Source organism: Ranitomeya imitator, chromosome 1, assembly GCF_032444005.1.
Source record: "Ranitomeya imitator isolate aRanImi1 chromosome 1, aRanImi1.pri, whole genome shotgun sequence".
In the NCBI taxonomy this organism is placed as follows: Eukaryota; Metazoa; Chordata; class Amphibia; order Anura; family Dendrobatidae; genus Ranitomeya; species Ranitomeya imitator.
In genome coordinates, this window is record NC_091282.1 from 723502096 (window position 1) to 723527759 (window position 25664).

The 25664-nt window shown below is 43.1% G+C and overlaps 1 protein-coding gene across 3 annotated transcripts in view; it reads left to right on the plus strand.

Annotated features, from left to right (window-relative positions):
• The window catches only part of SPTBN5 (spectrin beta, non-erythrocytic 5), a 436876-nt gene that overhangs the window by 153790 nt on the left and 257422 nt on the right, over positions 1-25664 (plus strand). For all 3 annotated transcript variants that reach the window (XM_069732520.1, XM_069732522.1, XM_069732521.1), the window contains exons 17-21: positions 432-719; positions 900-1134; positions 3206-3345; positions 4334-4433; positions 16471-16641. In XM_069732520.1, coding sequence (XP_069588621.1) covers positions 432-719; positions 900-1134; positions 3206-3345; positions 4334-4433; positions 16471-16641 — 934 coding nt within the window. The remainder of the gene's footprint in view (positions 1-431; positions 720-899; positions 1135-3205; positions 3346-4333; positions 4434-16470; positions 16642-25664) is intronic.

The following is a 25664-nucleotide window of genomic DNA, read 5'->3' on the forward strand; positions in this document are numbered from 1 at the left end:
CTAAGGGTCGCAATGTGCCTTCATCCACTCCTATTGAGCTGCGATGCAATGTAGCAGCTGCAAATAGCAATCTTTGGCCACACGACCTGTGTCACAGCCAACATTGCCGTGTAGCCACAGTCCTGTAATGGGACAGTCCATGATTAGCTTATTTTTGAGGCACCCTAAGGGTTATCAAGTTATCAATAATGAAAAGCCCTTTTACGAGATTACCTTGTCCTAAATGTCTTGGGGATTGTATAGCTTAAGAGGCTGGGTCCTCCACTCTAGTCTCCATTTTCAAAAGCCTTGAGCTCTGTCCAACTCAGCACTTGATTGTAAGGAACCAAGGCAATATTTGATGTTTCAGGGAAAAAATGCATGTATGTTGTAAGTTCTCAGCCAGATTTTTTTTCCATTTCTTCATATTTATTTCCTTATTTCTTTTTCAGAATGAGACACACAAATCCACAAGAGAGTTTAGCCATCAGGAAACAAATTGAACAAATGGAAAAACTTCTTGGACAACTGAAAGAAGAAGCTCAGGCGAAAAAGGACAAACTCCAAAAGGACAAAGATCAAAAGACTTTCCTACAGGACAGCCACAGACAGATGTTGTGGATCCAAGACATAAAGGAAAAGCTGACAAATGAGGAGATGGGCACTGATGTAACCTCCGCAGAACAGCTTCTAAGGGACCATCGGTACCTGCTTAAAGAGATTGACGGTCAGAGAGACAGGTGAGGAGCCAGTCCCAATAGCCCTTGGGATGACTTATTTCTGAGATAGGTCATCAATAGAATATTGGTCCTCTTGAAGTCTATAGGACTGACCTCCTTTGAAGTTTTTCACATTTACATTTGCATCATGCTATGTGTTTGTTGCTTTACACTAACCACTATATATTTTCTTGCACACAGAATCATTGAACTGCAGCAAATGGGTAAAAATGTGTTAGACTCCAGCAATAGTCCTGAAGTACGAGATTCCTTAGTGAGCCTCATTCAAGGGTACAATGATCTCAGCGACTTGTGGGTAGAAAGAACACAGAAACTAGAACAAGGCTTGGAGCTGCATCAATTTTTGCGAGAAGCTGACAGCATCAATGCAGCAATTTCCAGCCATGAAGCATTTCTGAGGGTGAATGATCTTGGGGTAAGACTCACTTTTTAAAATATTTTGAGATTTCATTAGATGATACCCAGGTTGATAAATGTGTGTATATTCTAAATATATGCAGAGGGGTTAACAGGTTTTGCCAGATAGACCACATGTCTCTAAAATGCCCCATTCGAGTGGAGAGATGGCAGCAAAATTTTCTATGAGACTGTAAAAGATCGACACTCTGTACGGTTGGGCATTTCATTACACCGTTTATGGAATCATAGCTCCCAGCATTTGATTTGATTGGTGTAATTGGATTTCAATACAAGGGTTGTTGCATGCCACATTAGTTATGGTTCCTCCTTTTTAGTACATGTATATGATGATTTTCTTTCACTCTTACCTTAGTTTGTGCTGCTGGTTACACTTTCCATTATAACTAACATACAGTTGTGTAAAAATTGTTTAGCCCCTTCCTGATGTCCTATTCTTTTGCATGTTTGTCACACTTAAATGTTTCAGATCACACAACAAATTTTAATATTAGACAAAGATAACACAAGTAAACACAAAACACAGTTTTTAAGTGAAGGTCTTTGTTATTCAGGGAAAAATAAATCCAACCCTACATGCCCCTGTGTGAAAAAGTAACTGCCCCCTAAACCTAAAAGCTGTTTGGGCCACCGTTAGCAGCAACAGCTGCAATCAAGCATTTGTGATAACTGGCAATAAGTCTTTTACAACGCTCTGGAGGAATTTTAGTCACTCGTTCCCAGAATTGTTGTAATTGTTGGTGGTTTCTGACCAAGAACCGCCTTTTTAAAGTCATGCCAAAGCATCTCAATTGGACTAAGGTCAGGACTTTGACTAGGCCACTCCAGCTTGAGGTCATAAACAGATGGCCGGACATTCACCTTCAGGAATTTTTGGAAGACAGCAGAATTCATGGTTCCATTTACCACAGCAAGTCTTCCAGGTCCTGAAGCAGCAAAACAGCCCCAGACCATCACACTACCACCACCATATTTTACTGTTGGTATCATGTTCCTTTTCTGAAATGCTGTGTTACCTCTACGCTAAATTTAATGGGACATACACCTTCCAAAAAGTTCAACTTTTGTCTCGTCAGTCCACAGAGTATTCTCCCAAATGTCTTGGGGATCATCAAGATGTTTTCTGGCAAAACTGAGATGAGCCTTTATGTATTTATTGCTCAGCAGTGGTTTTCATCTTGAAACTCTGCCATGGAGGCCATTTTTGCACAGTCTCTTTCTTATAGTGTAGTCATGAACGCTGACCTTAATTGAGGCTAGTGAGGCCTGCAGTTCTTTGGATATTGTTGTGTGGTCATTTGTGACTTCTTGGATGCGTTGTCGTGGTACTGTTGGGGTAATTTTCGTCAGCCGACCACTACTGGGCAGGTTCTCTACTGTTTCATGTTTTAGCCAATTGTGGATAATGGCTCTCCCTGTGGTTCGCTGAAGTCCCAAAGGTGTAGAAATGGCTTTATAACGTTTTCCAGACTGATTGATCTCAATTACTTTTTTTCTCTGTTGTCCCAGAATTTCTTTGGATCTCAGCATGATATCTAGCTTTTAAGAAACTTTTGGTCTACTTCACTTTGTCAGGCAGGTCCTTTTTAAGTGATTTCTTGATTGAGAACAGGCGTGGCAGTAATTGGGCCTCGGTGTGGCTAGGGAATTTGAATTCAGCTTCCAAAAGATGTGATAAACCACAGTTAATTTATGTTTTAAGAGGGGACAATCACTTGTTCACACAGGGCCCTGTAGGTTTGGATTTCTTTTTTCCTTAATAATAAAGATCTTCATTTAAAAACTTCATTTTGTGTTTACTTGTGTTATCTTTGTCTAATATTTACAATTGTTTGGTGATCTGAAACATTTAAGCGTGACAAACATGCAAAAGAATATGAAATCAGGAAGAGGACAAAAATTTTCACACAACTGTATGCTGCCAATAATGAAAACGATATAGCCTACAATTCAAAACCAGCCATTTCTTGGAAATTGGATCGATTGGAGGTTATAGTATGGAAGAAATAATTATAAAGTTACTTTACTTTAGTGTCAGATTATTTACACTTTTTTTTACTATGTTTCAGGACCAATTGGATACAGTTCAGATTCTTTTGAACAGACACAAGCAGTTTGAGAAAGTTTTGGCAGCTCTCAATAGCCGAGTTACCAACTTACGAAAAAATGGAGAGTCCCTAGTGGCAAAAAATCACTTTGCTAATGCCCTGTAAGATTGTTATTCTTAAGCAATGTATTATTGTTTCCTGAATGGTACTGATAATAATAATATGAATGGTAATAATATGAATACCCATGAATAACCATTAATGGTTTAGGGGTGCATACACAAATCTGGAGGAGTAACTGCCCAAAACATAACAATTAAAATGCATGATATGGTATTGCCCTAGGTAAATGCAGCACAGTACCTCATTCACATTTTTGGATTTTGGACAGTATTTCACATTAGTGTTTGTAAGCTAAAACATCAAATACTGGTGTAAACATGCAAGTGTGCATGAACCCTTCTAAGTCATCTACATGTGCATGAAGGAAGATGAATAAAATGATACCTTGATATCTTTGATATGATGTTTTATTCCAGAGAAATCCACTTTTTTCTTAATATGTAAATGAGCTTGTAAGATCTATGGGCCGGACATAGATCTCCCTGAAAATCTGCCTCCAGAGATTATTTTAAATTAAATGAGGCGTTACCAGTGTGAGACATGCAATGACGGACACTTTGCTCTCATAATCACAAAAAACTCTGCAGTCATTTGTGTACTTTCTGCATTTTACTGTTAAATGAGAAGGAGAAGCTAAAAATTTTATTTTTTTCATAGGCGCATGGTAAACGCTGAAACACGAATCAATTTGGAACTAAAATAAACCTGCACCATTTTTCGCTCTTGAGAAAAATATCTGATGTGAGAAACCAGCCTTATAATTAGCATGATCTCTAGCAATAATTGTTTTGATGAAGCAACATTGTGGTGTCTTCTTCAAACCTGCATAAAATTACAAATCTGCAGATTGCAGTAAAAAGTTCCTTCTCCTGTCATTGTAATACATTGTAATAGCCTTTATAATGGTTTCCACCCTGCTTTTTCAAAAGCACATGTAGCCACGTGATAAAAGAGGACAGCTCAGCATATATTTGTTATATGTAACTTATATATTTGAGAAAAATTAATACAGTTCTTGTCTGGCAGGATAAAACAGAGGGTGTCTGACACTCAAAATCGATATGATGATTTGGACAAAAAAAGTGAAGAAAGACAAAAACAACTATTGAATTCATTGAGACTTCAGGTAATTGAGTTCTTCAAGTTTTTTAATGGTTGTACTTCTCCGTTTGCAATTTTTGTAATTTCAGATACTGTCCTTTGTATTTTCAGTTTTAAGTTTTACTTCAAAGCTTCAAAGGCATTTCTTTTAAAGAAGACCTTCCATTTGATTAAAAAATTTAGATAAATATCTTGTAAAAATCCCTGAGCTCTCCTGATTTTGCTGATTTTTTCCGTTTTGCTCTGTGTCCCTCCATTTAATAGATATTCACATTTGCTTTTCTCTCTCGCTTCATTAGGGGACACAGGAAACCATGGTGTCTGCTGCTGCCACTAAGAGGTTGACAATATGCAAAAAAGGTTTAGCTCCTCCCCAGCAGTATATACCCACCAACTGGCAGAAAGCTAATCAGTTTAAGCTTAGTTTCAGTAGGAGGTGAACGCGGGCTGCCTCAGCCCCGTATCTAGGTTTTGTTGTTTTTTATTAATGATGTCTATTTTTCAGATACAGCTTGTGATTCTGGGCGACAGAGTGTAATGGGTCAGTCCTCGCTCTGCCCTAGAGACCGGGAGCACAGTGTGGCAATGTGTCACTACTGTACCCTCTCGTGTCTGCCAGGCAGGACCCCATGCCTCCTAACACTTCAAGCGTGTTTGGGGCATCCGCAAAGCCGGACATGCGGACAGGTCCTTGCCACTACCCCCCTACATCACCCACCCTCCATAGCCGGTCGCATAGGGGAGGAAGACGGAATTGTTTCCCGACGGCTACCAGAGGTCCAATGGCCCCGAGGTCTACATACAGATCCGTCTTCCAGCGCCACTTCTGCGAAGAGGGATACGGGATCATCTGGACACGTATACATGCGGCAGCCGGGGGCTCCTTTTTGTATAAAAATATATACCGTATATATATTTTAAGACATTTCTAGAGGTGTTGACCAGAGGGGGGAGAACATTCATGCAGTATCCTCTCATATTGCCACCTCCCGATACCATCCCTTGCTCATTCGGCGCTCCGCAGTGCATACCGTGTTTCTCCCTTCCCACTGCGGTCTCCCATTCCTACTTTAGCCCCCGGCTTCTATCTGGGCCTACTGCAGCATTAGGCTACGCCTACCGCCGGCCAGCCAATCACTGGCGCCAACTCTCCGCCTAGCTCTGCCCACCCCCTCCCGGCCTATCAGCACAGCTCTCTCTCCCCTAGCGCTGCACGTCTTTCTTTTTCAGCAGCCCAGCATCTCTGCGCACCTTCCCCGGATCCCTCCCTCCCTCCCTGTCTCAATCGAAAAGGAATTCTGCATGCCCTACAGGCTCCACCCATGAACCAGCGCCATCTTCTCACCACTCTGCAGCCTCTCAGCAGCAGCTCCTGGCCGGCTGCTAGTCCAGAGTCTCCTCTCACCACTCCACAGCCTCACAGCAGCAGCAGCTCCCGGTGTAATAATTATATGGATACTACGGAATCTAATAGCATGGGATAAAGCCAGTCCAAGAACAAAGTTGCAGCAAAGAATATTTTTACTCGAAACAGAAATGTAAACAGAATAGACCCAGATATTTCTGCAATTGCAACTAGGTCTTCAGCTCTATATCGTTAATAGCAAACAGAGCATAATACAGATATTCCTGCTGTAGTAGCAAGGTCCTCAGCACAATAAAGTAAATCACAGCAAACTTAGAGGCGAACAGATATTTAAACAAGGAAGTCCATTTTATAGTGCGAATGCACACAGTACTTTAAATGAGGAAGTCCAGCAAAACTTGATCACACATGTGCCAGTACTTGTTAGTAGGAGGCCAATAATTCACAGATGATGCGTTGTGTAAATGCAGTCCTGGGAAAGAGAGGACGAGGGGAAAAGAGAGAGCGCTATCTAAGCGTAGCAGATGAGTAAATATTTCTGGATGAAACAAGCACAGCTTGAATCTTGCTCACCTGGTGTGGTTGCGCAAAGAGGCACAACACTGGGAAAAGTTTTGCAAACAAGGAAGACACTTCCACTGGTGCGCAGCCCATTGCAGAAGTTCCAGAGGCGAGAGGTAGCTGAATGGAGAAAGGCAGACCACCGAGTAGTGAGCAGAAGAAGCAGGGAGTTCACCAGCAAACCGGCAGAAGCTCAGGAGCCAGCAGCACAAAATACTCAGGCACCTTAGAACACATGACCCGGACTTAAATAATCAGGACAGACAGGAAGTTCCATGACAGGGCGAGATCCAAGACTCCATCTTGGATCAGGGCGAACAGGCACCAGGAAAGTCCAGAATCCTTACACCCGGTCTGGCTCTCTGCAGCTCTACCCAACAAATTGCTCCCAACCAGGATCAAGGTCTCTAAGCTCTGTCACTTGAGGGTCGGCTCTCATCCCTGGCAGATCCTCCCTGGCACATACCTTTTTTGTCTCTCTATGTCTAACCCTAGGGAGCCTCACTCCCATCCTCCTCCCATTGTAGTACACTTCGCATGTTCCTCCTGTAACAAGAAGTTACCTTCTAGTCAGACCTCACCCCTCTGCCTTAATTGCAGACCATCTAATATGTCTTCCCAGGAGCCGCCCACTACTCGCAACGAGAAAGCGCCCCCTCCTGAGTGGGTCACATCTCTATCTCAGTCGGTAGCTGACCTACCCAAAGTACGACTTCCTAATCCTGCTCCTGCAAGAAAAGCAGCGGACTAAAGATAATAAATCAAAAGGACAAATATATAAAAAAAATATATATACTAAAAATAATAAAAGTATGTATTAATGTCCAAGTGAAAAAATATATATATAATATGTAAAAAGGACCACTACTTAAAAGATAAATGGCAGACCATTCGGTAATTTGTAACAACAAAAGGCCCTATGTATGGAAGTAAACACGTATATGAATAAGAAAGTGATGGCCAAATTAAAAACACAATCAGTATACTACAAAATGGGTATAATATGATAAAATGCCTTTATTATAAAAATATATATATACTGGGCAATAAATGGCAACAGCAGTAAAGTGCTTGTAACTGGAGGAAAAATATATACAAAACAAAATTTAAAGCAGAATAGCAATAGAAAAGCCGGACGCACAAAGGAGGCAAGGTACGGATAAAAAAGAAAAATACATGAAAAATAGTAAAATATATATATAGGACAATTGTCATATGGTGGCTAGAAAAACGCACTCCATATATATACTACGTAAAAAATAATAATGATAATTATGATAATTTTAGTAACGCTGCAAAATATATATAAAAAATGTATACATATAATTATATGAGTATGAAACTAAAAAAATGGACCTGGATACTATGTGTGAGAAGGAAATACTAAAAATAGGCAACTGAATAAAAAGTGATAACAATAAAAGGTGTTATCTAAACAAATAGTGTGTATAACTGTGTGTAAAAAAACTGTATTAAAAACAGCTCATGGATATAAAATGAGCTGTGCAACAATTACGTATATAAGTGCAAAAATGTGCAACAAATACGTGCAGTGCACAACAAAGATAACAGCGCCTAGATATAGGGAAATATGAATGTGAGAGGCGCTCACAAACGAAAAGTGCAGTGTGCAAGTACACAAAACGAATGTGGATGATGCAGCATAGACTAAAAGTATAGAGACCAATGCGGAGTTACATAAAAAAAGGCCACAATATTACCTCCTCCTAAGTGCCGTCCGATCCTCCAGGTACAGAGCACCCCGACGCGCGTTTCGGACTTTTTTTTTTTTATGTAACTCTGCATTGGTCTCTATACTTTTAGTCTATGCTGCATCATCCACATTCATTTGGGGAATTGCACACTGCACTTTTCGTTTGTGAGCTCCTCTCACATTCATATTTCCCTATATCTAGGCGCTGTTATCTTTGTTGTGCACTGCACGTATTTGTTGCACATTTTTGCACTTATATACGTAATTGTTGCACAGCTCATTTTATATCCATGAGCTGTTTTTAATACAGTTTTTTTTACACACAGTTATACACATTATTTGTTTAGATAACACCTTTTATTGTTATCACTTTTTATTCAGTTGCCTATTTTTAGTATTTCCTTCTCACACATAGTATCCAGGTCCATTTTTTTAGTTTCATACTCATATAATTATATGTATACATTTTTTATATATATTTTGCAGCGTTACTAAAATTATCATAATTATCATTATTATTTTTTACGTAGTATATATGTGGAGTGCGTTTTTCTAGCCACCATATGACAATTGTTATATATATATATATATATATGTATATATATATATATATATATTTTTTACTATTTTTCATGTATTTTTCTTTTTTATCCGTACCTTGCCTCCTTTGTGCGTCCGGCTTTTACTATTGCTATTCTGCTTTAAATTTTGTTTTGTATATATTTTTCCTCCAGTTACAAGCACTTTACTGCTGTTGCCATTTATTGCCCAGTATATATATATTTTTATAATAAAGGCATTTTATCATATTATACCCATTTTGTAGTATACTGATTGTGTTTTTAATTTGGCCATCACTTTCTTATTCATAATCCTGCTCCTGGTAGCGGGTCTCTCTGCTACCCCCCTCGGAGGTGTCAGCTATTAACCCCTCGCATACCCAAAGGGAATTCCCTCACAGGAAGTCCAGAGCTTCAAAAAAGTGTGCCCGCATTAGTTCACTGTCCGGCTCATCGTCTCCATCACCACCTTCCAGGATACCGGCTCCCTCTCTGTCCCCTCCATAGGACGCTCGAGAGGCACTAGAGTCAGACCCTCGTTCTGGGTCAGATTCAGATCTGGACTCAGCACAGGTCTCAAAACTGCGTGACATGGTGGATAGTTTGATTGTCGCTATTAATGAGACTCTTGACATTAAAGACTCTGAGTTTTCTCCTTCTGAAGAGACTGTGTCTTTCAGTAAAGCGAAGCACCCCTCCCGTGTCTTTGCCAACCACGACGAGTTCAAAAGGACCCTCGAGGTGGAATGGCAGCATCCCGACCAGTGTTTCCACAGAAAAAAAGGCATGAGCGTCCTGTATCCTTTTCAGCCTGACCTGCCTAACAAGTGGGCAGCGTCTCCTTCGGTGGACCCTCCGGCCTCCCGGCTGGCCACAAATACATTACTACCTCTGACAGTCCCTCTCTAAAGGAAGCCTCTGACAGACACATCGAGTCTCTGGCTAAGTCCGCCTTTGAGGTTGCAGGCTCTTCCATCTGCCCGTCCTTCGCCGCTACCTGGGTGGCCAAGGCTGTCTCCGTCTGGGAGAAGCATCTCTGCCAAGGTATTGTTGCCGGCCCCGGCCGACAACCTGGCAGATCTGGCGGACCAGATCGGCTACACAGGAAAATACCTTTTGTCCACATCTCTAGATGCAGCCACCTGTTTATCCATAGCAGCCGGCAACATCATCTCTATCCGCAGGGTCCTGTGGCTTAAAGCCTGGAATGCGGACTCCGCATCAAAAAAGTTCCTCACAGGTCTTCCCTTCCATGGTTCTTGCCTATTTGGAGAAGAACTAGACAAGATAATTTCCAATGCCACGGGAGGGAAAAGTATGTTTCTACCACAACAGAGGGTTAAGAGTACGCCCCTTCACACAGTTCCTTTTCTCTCCTTTTGGAGGTTTCAACCACAGGGTAACCCTGACAGTACAAGTCTCCAGCATGTCAACAAAGGAAAGGACCCTCCTTTAAGCCTGCTCCGACCTGGCGTTCAAGACCTACACAGCGCCAGCCCTCCAGGTCAGGCACCAACAGATTCTCTTCAGCTTGACGGGTCGCCCCCCTCCCCCTGGGAAGCCTCTTGGGGTGGAGGTCATCTCCTTCAGTTTTGGGACGAGTGGCTATCCGTAGTCAACAATGCTTGGGTCTGAGATGTCATCTCCTACGATTACAAAATATAATTTTCTACTTTCCCTCAATCTCGTTTCTTCAAGTTCCGACCACCAAAAAATACCTCTCTCATTCTGGTTTTTTTCAAGACTATCGACTCCCTCCTCCAGATCGGTGTCATGGTCTCCCTCCCCACACGAGAACGCTTCTCAGGTTTTCATTCCAACCTGTTTTTCATTCCAAAAAGGACGGCTCAGTTCATCCCATTCTGGACCTCAAACTCCTAAACAGATATGTATGACTGCATCACTTTAAGATGGAGTCCCTCCAAACCATGATAGCCTCTATGGAACCAGAGGAGTTCCTCTGCTCGGTGGACATTCAAGATGCCTACCTGCACATTCCCATCTTTCACCTGCACCAGAGATTCCTTAATTTTGCCATTCAGGGGCTTCACTTCCAGTTCACGGCACTGCCGTTCGGATTAGCCACTGCCCCCAGAGTTTTTACCAAAGTGATGGCGACAATGATGGCCATTCTATGCAGCAGGGGCATCCTCGTAATTCTCTATTTAGACGACATCCTCATCAAGGCCGCAACCTCCGCGGAATGTCAGGAAAGTCTGCAGATCACCCTGGATGCTTTCCCTCTGCTGAGCTGGATTGTCAACACCGCAAAGTCCTCTCTGATCCTGGTCCAACGTCTTGTGTTTTTGGGAATGCTCTTCGACACCGCCCAAGCAAAGATCTTCATACCCAAGGAAAAATCCCTAGCTCTCATACTTGGAGTACGGTCTCTCAGAAGCTCCTCTCCCCGCTCCCTCTGCTTCTGCATGAGCGTACTAGGCAAGATGGTTGCTTCAATGGAAGCAGTTCCACTTGCGCAGTTTCACCCATGCCTTCTCCAACTCTTCCTTCTGGTGGGATAGGACAATTTGATCCGTTCCCTGTATCGTATATTCTCGATCCCACCGCAGATAAAACAGTCCCTGATATGGTGGGAGTGTTCTCAGTCAATTCATCTCGGGAGGAGGAACTCAAAGTCAGGCAGTGATGTCAGAGGTCGCTAGGATCCTGTCTTGGGCCCAGCAGAATGTTCCAGCAATTTCTGCAGTGCACATACCAGGAGTCAAAAATTGGGCAGCAGATCTCGTCAGGCGAGAAGGGCTTGCTGCAGGCTAATGGTCTCTGAACCCGTCAGTTTTTCACAGGATCTGCCTCAAATGGGGAACTCCAGACATCGACCTAATGGCATCCAGACTCAACCACAAGGTTCCGCAGTTTGTGTCCAGGTCCCGCTAGCAATCGGATTCGATGCACTAGCGATATCTTGGGCACAGTTCTCCCTTCCAAACCTGTTTCCACCTCTACCGCTGATCCCCAGGTAAGTAAAAAAGATAAAGGCGGAGGAAATTCCCGTGATCCTCATCGCCCTGGTTTGGCCTCAGAGACCCTTGTACGTGGAGTTGGTCAACCTTCTAGCGGACACGCCATGGAGCAGGGCCGGCTCCAGGTTTTTGAGGGCCCCGGGCAAAAGAGTCTCAGTGGCCCCCCCCCCTTTAACACATACCACGATTCATGATGCCCAGATACAGCAGAGAAATATAGGTATAGTCCAATGCCATAATTCACTTCTTACATGAGTGATAGCTATTGTAAATTCTGCAGTGTATATATACAGGACAGGAGGAGTGGTACTGTGCGGTGTATATATACAGGGGAGAGGTACTGTGCGGAGTATATATAGAGGGGAGTGGTACTGTGCAGTGTATATATACAGGAGAGAGGTACTGTGCGGTGTATATATACAGGGGAGAGGTACTGTGCGGTGTATATATACAGGACAGGAGGAGTGGTACTGTGCGGAGTATATATAGAGGGGAGTGGTACTGTGCAGTGTATATATACAGGGGAGAGGTACTGTGCGGTGTATATATACAGAGGAGAGGTACTGTGCGGTGTATATATAGAGAGGAGTGGTACTGTGCAGTGTATATATACAGGGGAGAGGTACTGTGCGGTGTATATATACAGGGGAGAGGTACTGTGCAGTGTATATATACAGGGGAGAGGTACTATGCAGTGTATATATACAGGGAGAGGTACTGTACGGTGTATATATACAGGGGAGAGGTACTGTGCGGTGTATATATAAAGGGGAGAGGTACTGTGCAGTGTATATATACAGGGGAGAGGTACTGTGCAGTGTATATATACAGGGGAGAGGTACTGTGCGGTGTATATATACAGGGGAGAGGTACTGTGCGGTGTATATATACAGGGGAGAGGTACTGTGCAGTGTATATATACAGGGGAGAGGTACTGTGCGGTGTATATATACAGGGGAGAGGTACTGTGCAGTATATATATACAGGGGAGAGGTACTGTGCGGTGTATATATACAGGGGAGAGGTACTGTGCAGTGTATATATACAGGGGAGAGGTACTGTGCAGTGTATATATACAGGGGAGAGGTACTGTGAAGTGTATATATACAGGGGAGAGGTACTGTGCAGTGTATATATACAGGGGAGAGGTACTGTGCGGTGTATATACTTCAACAGCCGCCCAGCCCAGGCCCCCAGCACCTGTCCTGTATATATATTATATACACTGTATCTATACAGGCTGTGCTGGGGGCCTGGGCTGGGCGGCTGCTGTAGTGTATATATATATATATATATATATATATATATATATATATGTCAGCTGCAGCCGCCCAGCCCATGGCCGCCCCCCCAGGTCACCCAGACTGTCAGAATATACAGCGATATAGCATGGCACTCACTCAGGTGCCGGTAGCAGCTCCTCCAGTCCGGAATCTGCCTGTGCCTGATTAGTTCAGCACTGCACACAGCCAGGAGAGCAGAGCAGGAGAACTCTCCGCCCACAATGTCACGCTGGCTGTGTCCTTAACCCCTATGTGCCTGGCCCTGCACTGACTGAGAAGATGCTTGTGCCAGGCAGGGCAAATTGAAAGGGTAGAAAGGGTTAAAGCGGCCAGATGGATGTATGACTGCGTGAGTGGGCCCCCCTGTCTTGTCAGGGCCCCGGCACTTGCCCGGGAGCGCCGGGTGCTGACGCCGGCCCTGCCATGGAGACTCACGGATCGTCCAGACCTTTTGTCGCAGGGGCCCCTCTTCCACCAGAGTTCTCAGTCGCTCAATTTAACTGCATGGCCGTTGAAGCCACAGTTTTGAAATCAGCTGGTTTCTCCGATCAGGTCATCCAAACTATGATCAAAGCAAGGAAGCCTTTGTCTTCCCAAAGTTACCACCGAACATGGAAAGCATATTTCCACTGGTGTGAAGCTCACCAAACCGCTCCAATGGCGTTTCATCTCCCATCCATCTTGTCCTTTCTACAGTTGGGTCTGGGGTCCGGACTGTCCCTTAGTACTATCAAGGCACAGGTTTCGGTTTTGTCAGTCCTGTTCCAAAGGAATTTGGCCATTCGCAGACAGCTCAAAACTTTCATCCAGGGTGTTGCTCACTCCGTTCCCCCCTACCAGCCCCCAGTGGATCCCTGGGACCTTAATTTGGTACTCGACGTATTACAGCAGTCTCTTTCACATTCCTTTCCTGGAAGGTCGCTTTTCTGGTTGCTATCACTTCAGTTAGACGGGTTTCTGAGATAGCAGCGCTTTCTTGTCATTCCCCTTACATGATTTTTCACCAGGACAAGGTTGTCCTACGTCCGGTTCATCCTTTCTTCCCAAGCTGGTTTCCGGTTTTCATCTGAATGAGGACATTGTGCTTCCATCTTTTTGTCCATCTCTGTCTCACCCCTGAGGGCGGTCGTTGCACAAATTGGATCTAGTAAGAGCTCTACGTGTTTATTTGTCCAGAACTGAGCCTGTTATGATCCGGTAGTAAATAGTAATAATGGTCCTAGGAGCGCTGGAAATGAGACCAAAACAAGGATTTTAGTGTTGAACCACAACGCGTTTCAACGGTTAAACCGTCTTCATCAGGTGGAAGTTATGATCCGGTGACCTTGGAGCAGCATGAAAACTTTCACTGGAGTAGGTGGTAACTATACTGACCGCAAATCCTGATCTTAACATCGCAACTAGAAGTAGCCGTGGGGTGTACCTAACAAGCCCTAGACACCTTGTCACAGCCGGAGGAATAAATACACCTAAAGATGGAAATAGGAATACTATCTTGTCTCAGAGCAGAACCCCAAAGGATAGGCAGCCCCCCACAAATATTGGCTGTGATTAGGAGAGGAAAGACACACACAGTCAGAAAACAGGATTTAGCACAAGAGGCCGCTCTAGCTAAAATAGGAAAGGATAGGACAGAGTTCTGTGCGGTCAGTATTAAAACCCTTCCAAAAATATCCACAGCAGATTATACAAAAATTCCTCCATCTAACTAAAGATGTAGAACGTATATCTGCAACTCCAGAGACTACTAAACTCAGAGCAGGAATACAATCAAAAACAAGCACACAGCTTGTGTGCCATAGAAAAAGAAACAGACACTTATCTTTGCTGAATTGGCAGCTAAGCAGGAGAAGCCAGACAGAGATCAAATACTTCCCAAGAAACATAGACAACTGGCAAGGACTAATGAGTCCTGCAAACCTAAATACTCCAGTCAGAACTGCAATCAGTAGATACACCTGTCCAGGACTGCAGCCCAGAGACAACTGCATTATCACCTACAACCACCGGAGGGAGCCCAAAAGCAGAATTCACAACATGAGCCTTTCCGGCACTCAGATTCTCTGTTCATTATCCCAGAGGGTTCACGAAGGGGTCTTCCTGCGACCCGGTCTACTACTGCTCAATGGATCTGTTCCATCATTGTGGAAGCTTACTGTCTAAGAGGTAGGGCACACCCACAGAGGATTACGGCACACTCCACGTGTGGCCTCCTGGGCAGTTCGCTATCAGGCCTCCGCCTCGCAGCTCTGCAAGGCTGCTATATGGGCTTCTATCCATACCTTTACTAAGTTCTACAGGGTTTATAATCATGCTTCATCTGATGCGAACCTTAGTACACAAACCAAAACACAACAAATAATAAATGAAATGCATCCACCGAATATAACACAACCTATAAATATGATGCACAACTCAATGTATATAGAAAATCAAGATTTTCTATATACATTGAGTTGTGCATCATATTTATAGGTTGTGTGATGCGAACCTTGGTAGAAAGGTCCTGCAAATGGAAGTGGCCTAAGTTCTGACTTGAGGGTATTATACTTCTTCCCACCCTTGGGACTGCTTTGGGACATCCCATGGTTTCCTGTGTCCCCCAATGAAGTGAGAGAGAAAACTAGATTTTGGATACTCACTGTAAAATCTGTTTCTCGGAGCCTTCATTGGGGGACACAGCACCTGCCCTTATTTAATGTTGTATCAGGTCCTGTTGTTATCTGTTACTTTCGTTCTGTTATGTTCTCTGCATCTCCTACTGCTTTCTCACTAACTGATTAGCTTTCTGCCAGTTGGTGGGTATATACTGCTGGGGAGGAGCTAACCCTTTTTTTGCATAGTGTCAACCTCCTAGTGGCAGCAGCATACACCATGGTTTCCTGTATCCCCCAATGAAGGCTCTGAGAAACAGATTTTACGGTGAGTTTTTCTGGAGCTCACTATTTGAAATCTCTACTTGCAGTCCAACTGGACATTTCTTCAGAGTCTTCTCTGAGGGTGTGCACTTTCACTCCTCCATCCCAGATGCTGGCAATTACAACTCAGCAGCTGTTCTCATAGTCTGGCAGTCTCAGATGCTGCTGAGCTCTGATTGGAAAATCTGGGAGGGAAGTATGAAAAATGAAGAAACATCTGGTTGGATTACAAAACAAAGATTTCACATTATGCGCTCCAAAAGAAACAAATATGAATATCTCTGCAATGGAGCAACGCAGCATAAAACGGAAAAGAGTGTCAAAATCAGGGGAGCTCAGGGAGTTTTGGAAGTTGTTTAACTAAATTTTCTTTGAGCAAGTGACAGATCCTCTTTAAACAGCTGGGGTGAGCATTACAATCAGACTACACTTGTGATATGTAGTACCTTTTATTTTCTTATAAAGTGGAAAAAAAACTTTGCATATCTGATAAAAATCTCATGCATAGCACTAATGAAAATGGATCCATTTTTCACTTACAAAAAAGATTAACATCTGAATGAAGCCTTAGTCAAAAGTGGAAAATAACTTTAATAATGATCAATTTTGCCTATTTTCGAATATGTGCATTCACTTTCTTGATCCTGTTTAAACATTCCTGTTTGCACCTTGTTCAAAGGAATTTAATCGCGATGCCACAGAACTGTTGGTGTGGATGGATGAGAAGTATAAAATTGCCCTCGATGAATCATATCGGGACCCAACTAATATCCTGCGTAAATTAAAGTGGCACGAAACTGCTGAGCGAGAGATGGATGCCAACCAAGTGCGTTTTGAGGATTTAGTAAAGGTGAGTACATGAAAAATTTTTCTCAGCCTATATAAGAAAAAATTAAAAAAATCCTTAGTACATTTACATGTAACTGTTCAATAGCCAATTTACTCTATATGATATAGTAGCAATAAATGTCAAATAACTTTAAGGCTGTGTGCACAGGTTGCGGTTTTTTCACGTTTTTTTGCGGTTTTTCCCAATAAAAACGCTATAAAACCGCAAAAGAAACCGCATACAATAAGCATCCCATCATTTAGAATGAATTCCGCATGTTTTGTGCACATGATGCATTTTTTTCCGCGAAAAAAACGCATCGCGGTAAAAACCGCAGCATGTTCATTAACCCCTTCCCGACCTTTGACGCATACGCTGCGTCATGAAAGTCGGTGCCATTCCGACCCATGACGCAGCATATGCGTCATGGAAAGATCGCGTCCCTGCAGATCGGGTGAAAGGGTTAACTCCCATTTCACCCGATCTGCAGGGACAGGGGGAGTGGTAGTTTAGCCCAGGGGGGGGTGGCCTCACCCCCTCGTGGCTACGATCGCTCTGATTGGCTGTTGAAAGTGAAACTGCCAATCAGAGCGATTTGTAATATTTCACCTAAAAAAATGGTGAAATATTACAATCCAGCCATGGCCGATGCTGCAATATCATCGGCCATGGCTGGACACACTAATGTGCACCCACCCCACTCCTCCGATCGCCCCCCCAGCCCCCAGATCTGTGGTCTGCTCCCCTCGGTCCTGTGCTCCGCTCCCCTGTCCTCCTGCCCGCTCCCCCCGTGCTCCAATCACACCCCCCGTGCTCCAATCAAACCCCCCCGCACTCCGATCCACCCCCGCACAGCGATCCCCCCCCCGCACAGCGATTCCCCCCCCCGTGCTCCGATCCACCCGCCCGCACAGCGATCCCCCACTCCGTGCTCCAATCCACCCCCCCGTGTTCCAATCCACCCCCCCGTGCTCCGACGCCCCCCCCCCCCGTGCCCTGATCTCCCCCCCCTTATACTTACCTGGCCTCCCGGGGACCGTCCGTCTTCATGGCGGGCGCATGTGCACTGCGCCCGCCGAATCTGCCGGCCGGCAGATTCGTTCCAGAGTGAATTTTGATCACTGAGATAGGTTATATCTCAGTGATCAAAATAAAAAAAAAAAGTAAATGACCCCCCCCCTTTGTCACCCCCATAGGTAGGGACAATAAAAAAAATGATTTTTTTTTTTTTTTCCACTAAGGTTGGGGTAAGAACTAGGGTTAGGGGTAGGGTTAGGGGTAGGGTTAGGGGTAGGGTTAGGGTTAGGGTTAGGGGTAGGGTTAGGGTTAGGGGTAGGGTTAGGGTTAGGGTTTCGGTATGTGCACACGTATTCTGGTCCTCTGCGGATTTTTCCGCTGCGGATTTGATAAATCCGCAGTGCTAAACCGCTGCGGATTTATGGCGGATTTACCATGTTTTTTCTGCGCATTTCAATGCGGTTTTACAACAGCGATTTTCTATTTGAGCAGTTGTAAAACCGCTGCGGAATCCGCAGAAAGAAGTGGCATGCTGCGGAATGTAAACCGCTGCGTTTCCGTGCAGTTTTACCGCAGCATGTGTACAGCGATTTTTGTTTCCCATAGGTTTGCATTGAACTGTAAACTCATGGGAAACTGCTGCGGATCCGCAGCGTTTTCCGCAGCGTGTGCACATACCTTTAGAATTAGGCTATGTGCAAACGGTGCGGATTGGCCGCTGCAGATCCGCAGCAGTGTTCCATCAGGTTTACAGTACCATGTAAACATATGGAAAGCCAAATCCGCTGTGCCCATGGTGCGGAAAATACCGCGCAGGAACGCTGCGTTGTATTTTCCGCAGCATGTCAATTCTTTGTGCACATTCCGCAGCATTTTACACCTGTTCCTCAATAGGAATCCGCAGGTGAAATCCGGACAAAAAACACTGGAAATCCGCGGTAAATCCGCAGGTAAAACGCAGTGCCTTTTACCCGCGGATTTTTCAAAAATGGTGCTGAAAAATCTCATACGAATCCGCAACGTTGGCACATAGCCTTAGGGCTAGGGTTGGGTTGGAATTAGGGTTGTGGTTAGGGTTAGGGGTGTGTTGGGGTTACGGGTGTGTTGGGGTTAGGGTTGTGATTAGGGTTACGGCTACAGTTGGGATAAGGGTTAGGGGTGTGTTGGAGTTAGAATTGAGGGGTTTCCACTGTTTAGGCACATCAGGGGGTCTCCAAACGCAACATGGCGCCACCATTGATTCCAGCCAATCTTGTATTCAAAAAGTCAAATGGTGCTCCCTCACTTCCGAGCCCCGACGTGCACCCAAACAGTGGTTTACCCCCACATATGGGGTACCAGCATACTCAGGACAAACTGTGCAACAATTTCTGGGGTCCAATTTCTCCTGTTACCCTTGTGAAAATAAAGAAATGCTTGCTAAAACATCATTTTTGAGGAAAGAAAAATGATTTTTTATTTTCACGGCTCTGCGTTGTAAACGTCTGTGAAGCACTTGGGGGTTCAAAGTGCTCACCACATATCTAGATAAGTTCCTTGGGGGGTCTAGTTTCTAAAATGGGGTCACTTGTGGGGGGTTTCTACTGTTTAGGCACACCAGGGGCTCTGCAAACGCAATGTGACGCCCGCAGACCATTCCATCAAAGTCTGCATTTCAAAAGTCACTACTTCCCTTCTGAGCCCCGACGTGTGCCCAAACAGTGGTTTACCCCCACACATGGGGTATCAGCATACTCAGGAGAAACTGGACAACAACTTTTGGGGTCCAATTTCTCCTGTAACCCTTGGGAAAATAAAAAATTCTGGGCTAAATAATTATTTTTGAGGAAAGAAAACGTATTTATTATTTTCACGGCTCTGCATTATAAACTTCTATGAAGCACTTGGGGGTTCAAAGTGCTCACCACACATCTAGATAAGTTCCTTTCGGGGTCTAGTTTCCAAAATTGGGTCACTTGTGGGGGGTTTCTACTGTTTAGGCACATCAGGGGCTCTGCAAACGCAACGTGACGCCCGCAGAGCATTCCATCAAAGTCTGCATTTCAAAACGTCACTACTTCAATTCCGAGCCCCGGTATGTGCCCAAACAGTAGTTTACCTCCACATATGGGTTATCACCGTACTCAGGAGAAACTGGACAACAAATATCGGGGTCAAATTTCTCCTGTTACCCTTGGGAAAATTAAAAAAATTCTGGGCTAAATAATTATTTTTGAGGAAAGAAAACGTATTTATTATTTTCACGGCTCTGCATTATAAACTTCTGTGAAGCACTTGGGGGTTCAAAGTGCTCACCACACATCTAGATAAGTTCCTTTCGGGGTCTAGTTTCCAAAATGGGGTCACTTGTGGGGGGTTTCTACTGTTAAGCCACATCAGGGGCTCTGCAAACGCAACGTGACGCCCACAGAGCATTCCATCAAAGTCTGCATTTCAAAACGTCACTACTTCACTTCCGAGCCTCGGCATGTGCCCAAACAGTGGTTTACCCCCACATATGGGGTATCAGCGTACTCAGGAGAAACTGGACAACAACTTTTGGGATCCAATTTCTCCTGTTACCCTTGGGAAAATAAAAAATTCTGGGCTAAATAATTATTTTTGAGGAAAGAAAACGTATTTATTATTTTCACGGCTCTGCATTATAAACTTCTATGAAGCACTTGGGGGTTCAAAGTGCTCACCACACATCTAGATAAGTTCCTTTCGGGGTCTAGTTTCCAAAATGGGGTCACTTGTGGGGGGTTTCTACTGTTAAGCCACATCAGGGGCTCTGCAAACGCAACGTGACGCCCACAGAGCATTCCATCAAAGTCTGCATTTCAAAATGTCACTACTTCACTTCCGAGCCCCGGCATGTGCCCAAACAGTGGTTTACCCCCACATATGGGGTATCAGCGTACTCAGGAGAAACTGGACAACAACTTTTGGGGTCAAATTTCTCCTGTTACCCTTGGGAAAATAAAAAATTGCAGGCTAAAAGATCATTTTTGAGAAAATAATTTTTATTTTTTATTTTCATGGCTCTGCGTTATAAACTTCTGTGAAGCACTTGGGGGTTCAAAGTCCTCACCACACATCTAGATTAGTTCCTTTGGGGGTCTAGTTTCCAAAATGGGGTCATTTCTGGGGGATCTCCAATGTTTAGGCACACAGGGGCTCTCCAAACGTGACATGGTGTCCGCTAATGATTGGAGCTAATTTTCCATTTAAAAAGCCAAATGGCGTGCCATCCCTTCCGAGCCCTGCCGTGCGCCCAAACAGTGGTTTACCCCCACATATGGGGTATCAGCGTACTCAGGACAAACTGGACAACAATATTTGGGGTCCAATTTCTCCTATTATCCTTGGCAAAATAGGAAATTCCAGGCTAAAAAATCATTTTTGAGGAAAGAAAAATTATTTTTTATTTTCATGGCTCTGCGTTATAAACTTCTGTGAAGCACCTGGGGGTTTAAAGTGCTCAATATGCATCTAGATAAGTTCCTTGGGGGGTCTAGTTTCCAAAATGGGGTCACTTGTGGGGGAGCTCCAATGCATAGGCACACAGGGGCTCTCCAAATGCGACATGGTGTCCGCTAACAATTGGAGCTAATTTTCCATTCAAAAAGTCAAATGGCGCGCCTTCCCTTCCGAGCCCTGCCGTGTGCCCAAACAGTGGTTTACCCCCACATATGAGGTATCGGCGTACTCGGGAGAAATTGCCCAACACATTTTAGGATCCATTTTATCCTGTTGCCCATGTGAAAATGAAAAAATTGAGGCTAAAAGAATTTTTTTGTGAAAAAAAAGTACTTTTTCATTTTTACGGATCAATTTGTGAAGCACCTGGGGGTTCAAAGTGCTCACTATGCATCTAGATAAGTTCCTTGGGGCGTCTAGTTTCCAAAATGGGGTCACTTGTGGGGGAGCGCCAATGTTTAGGCACACAGGAGCTCTCCAAACGCGACATGGTGTCCGCTAACGATGGAAATAATTTTTCATTCAAAAAGTCAAATGGCGCTCCTTCCCTTCCGAGCCTTACCATGTGCCCAAACAGTGGTTTACCCCCACATATGAGGTATCGGCGTACTCAGGAGAAATTGCCCAACACATTTTAGGATCCATTTTATCCTGTTGCCCATGTGAAAATGAAAAAAATTGAGGCTAAAAGAATTTTTTTGTGAAAAAAAAGTACTTTTTCATTTTTACGGATCAATTTGTGAAGCACCTGGGGGTTCAAAGTGCTCACTATGCATCTAGATAAGTTCCTTGGGGTGTCTAGTTTCCAAAATGGGGTCACTTGTGGGGGAGCTCCAATTTTTAGGCACACGGGGGCTCTCCAAACGTGACATGGTGTCCGCTAAAGAGTGGAGCCAATTTTTGATTCAAAAAGTCAAATGGCGCTCCTTCCCTTCCAAGCCCTGCCGTGCGCCCAAACAGTGGTTTACCCCCACATATGAGGTATCAGCGTACTTAGGACAAATTGGACAACAACTTTCTTGGTTCAGTTTCTCCTTTTACCATTGGGAAAATAAAAAAATTGTTGCTAAAAGATAATTTTTGTGACTAAAAAGTTAAATGTTCATTTTTTCCTTCCATGTTGCTTCTGCTGCTGTGAAGCACCTGAAGGGTTAATAAACTTCTTAAATGTGGTTTTGAGTACCTTGAGGGGTGCAGTTTTTAGAATGGTGTCACTTTTGGGTATTTTCAGCCATATAGACCCCTCAAACTGACTTCAAATGTGAGGTGGTCCCTAAAAAAAATGGTTTTGTAAATTTCGTTGTAAAAATGACAAATCGCTGGTCAAATTTTAACCCTTATAACTTCCTAACAAAAAAAAATTTTGTTTCCAAAATTGTGCTGATGTAAAGTAAACATGTGGAAAATGTTATTTATTAACTATTTTGTGTCACATATCTCTCTGGTTTAACAGAATAAAAATTCAAAATGTGAAAATTGCAAATTTTCAAAATTTTCGCCAAATATCCGTTTTTATCACAAATAAACGCAGAATTTATTGACCTAAATTTACCACTAACATGAAGCCCAATATGTCACGAAAAAACAATCTCAGAACCGCTAGGATCCGTTGAAGCGTTCCTGAGTTATTACCTCATAAAGGGACACTGGTCAGAATTGCAAAAAACGGCAAGGTCTTTAAGGTCAAAATAGGCTGGGTCATGAAGGGGTTAATTTTGCGGGGGTTTTTTTCAGATTTCCCACGACAAAATGCATTGGGAAGTGTCTGGAAAAAAACGCGGCAAAAACGCGTCACAACCGCCGGCAAAAACGCATGCGGATTTCTTGCGGATTTCTTGCAGAAAATGTCCAGTTTTTCTCAGGAATTTTCTGCCAGAAATCCTGAACGTGTGCACATAGCCTTAATGTGATCTTAAAAAGTATATATTTTATTGTTGCATGTATAAATATTAACAAACATGATAATGACCTTTACAACAAAAAAAAATGCTAGAAAATCCAGAAGGCACAAAAGAAGAGGGAATGCCTTTGTGGTCCAGAGACCATTTATAAAATGCCTCAGATAGGGATAAGATAATTTTAAAATAGCAAAGGAGAAAAAAAGCCAGCTCACCGAGTAGCCACCGCAGGAGCACGGAACCCAACGCTGATCCACGCGGTCATCATATGGAGGAAAGAAAAAATCGTTCCGGATCCAAATAGTAAAATCCAAATTCCAACTTTATTTAGCCAATGTAAAAACAACGGTGGACATATGCTCTACATGTGCATATCAGGACACGAGCGACGCGTTTCGATCCTACACGGATCTTTATCAAAGCTAATAAATAAAGATCCGTGTAGGATCGAAACGCGTCGCTCGTGTCCTGATATGCACATGTAGAGCATATGTCCACCGTTGTTTTTACATTGGCTAAATAAAGTTGGAATTTGGATTTTACTATTTGGAGCTGGAACGATTTTTTCTTTCCTCCATAAGATAATTTTACAGAGCAAAAAAGTAATATGCATAGACAGTCCAGGATCGCCTAATAATTTTTATTGAACAACAGAAGGAACAGTTAAAGACATATTTAAAAACATTTAAAAAGTCAAAAGGCCGCAAACATTCTAATAAAGGCTTGCAAAAGTATAGCAATCGCCAAGCCTCATCTGCCAATGAATATCAACAAGACTGTAAACAACATTAATGAGAATGATGTAATATCATAATTAGTTCGTCTTTAGAAAGGTAAAATACCGCTACTCCTAACCAAATTTTAGAAAAATCCAAGAAATTGAAAGATAAAAATGGTACCAACTCCTACCAATGCCCCAATAATGGCCAAATAAAGCTATGTTCATACGTTGAAGTTTTTTTGCAGCATTTGTTTTTTACTGCGTTTTCTTATACAAATTTTCAGTTGCGTTTTCCAGTACCAGCAAAGTCTATGAGATTTCAGAAATCTCAGGCACAATTTTTTTTACCCTGACTGTTTTGTCAAAAAGCTGCGTTTTTGCACAGTGCAGCATGTCACTTGTTTCAGCATTTTGTGCAGCGTTTTTCACCCATTGAAAGCAATGGTTAATGCAAAAAAAAGCTTAAAAAATGCAGATATCAGGTTTTGCTGTGTTTTTGATGCCAAAACCTGATGAAGTTGAATCAGATATTTTTTTTTTCTTCACTAAACTTTATCAGTATGCAAGAGACAAATGTACCCTAACAAAAATGCAACAATAAAAGGGCTGCAACGCAACAAAAAACTAAGCAAAACTTGCTTTTTGTAAGCAGCTGAAACACAGCTTAAGCATTGCATTAAAAAAAAATGCAACAAAAACGCAACATGTGACCGTAGCCTTAAAGGTGTGTTTTGGGTTTACCAATGATCAGTGTGAAACTGTGCCCAGCATTCAGAATATGTAATATAGAAAAGTATCCACAATAGATGGTATAATAATAACAGTAGGAGTGCCGAACACAAATACAGACCTAACCTCCGGTCCAATATCCTGGTTTGCAATGAGGAATACAGTCTTAGGCTAAGTTCACATTGCGTTAAAGCAGCCCGTTCAACACATGCGTTAAACAGGCTGCGTTAAAGCGCAAGTGCTGAAATGTGATCATGCTAGCGTAGAGAGTTAGCAGATGCTCTATCTGCGCTAGCGGTGAAGGACTCGGAAACGGTGCAGCCCGCGTCCCAGGGTCACTCAATGACGGCACATTGCTAGCGCACGCCCATTGTGGGCGTGCGCTAGCGATGCGTCTGAAATAGGGCTTAATGGCAGCGTTAACGGACTGCGTTACACCGCGTTATGCCGCGGTGTAACGCAGTCCATCTAACGGACGCCTATAACGTAATGTGAACCCAGCCTTATGTATAAGGCAAAAATAAACGGAAGGATGGGCTCACTCTGATCGTTGGTAAACCATAGCCAAAAAAACATTATATTTGGTCATTATTGTGGCATTGGTAGGGTTTAGTACTGATTATTTTTGTTCTATTTCTTGTATAGTGTGGTTATGAGTAATGGTATTATTAATGGTACAATATATTAGTAATGACAAGCGAATTATGATATTACATCATTCTCATTAATGTTTGCAATCTTGTTGGCATTTATTGAGGAGCAGATGAGGCAAGGAGATTGCTATACTTTTGCACACATTTATTAGAATGTTTGTAGCCTTTTGGCTTTTTAAAATGCTTTTAAATATGTCTTTAAATGTTCCTTTGTTGTTTAATAAAAAGTATTATAATTTATTAAATGTATTATTAATAAAAAGTCATCGGAAAGGTAGTAAGATAGACTCACTACCAAATATCACCCGAGGGACGGAGGGAGCCACTCATCCTGACATCTATTTTGAGTTGTGGCTTTATCTGCAATGTAAAGCACACTTCATTTTATTAAATTTCAAGCCTTACAGTTATTCTTTAATTCTCCCTGCCAGTAATCCACAATCTTCCCATGTGCCAAAATTAGTGACTGTCATGTATATCCAGCTGTAATTTTGAAACCCTCAAATAAATTATTTTGCCATTCTCTGGATTAATTTAGCAAGATATGTTGAATTTAGTGAAGTA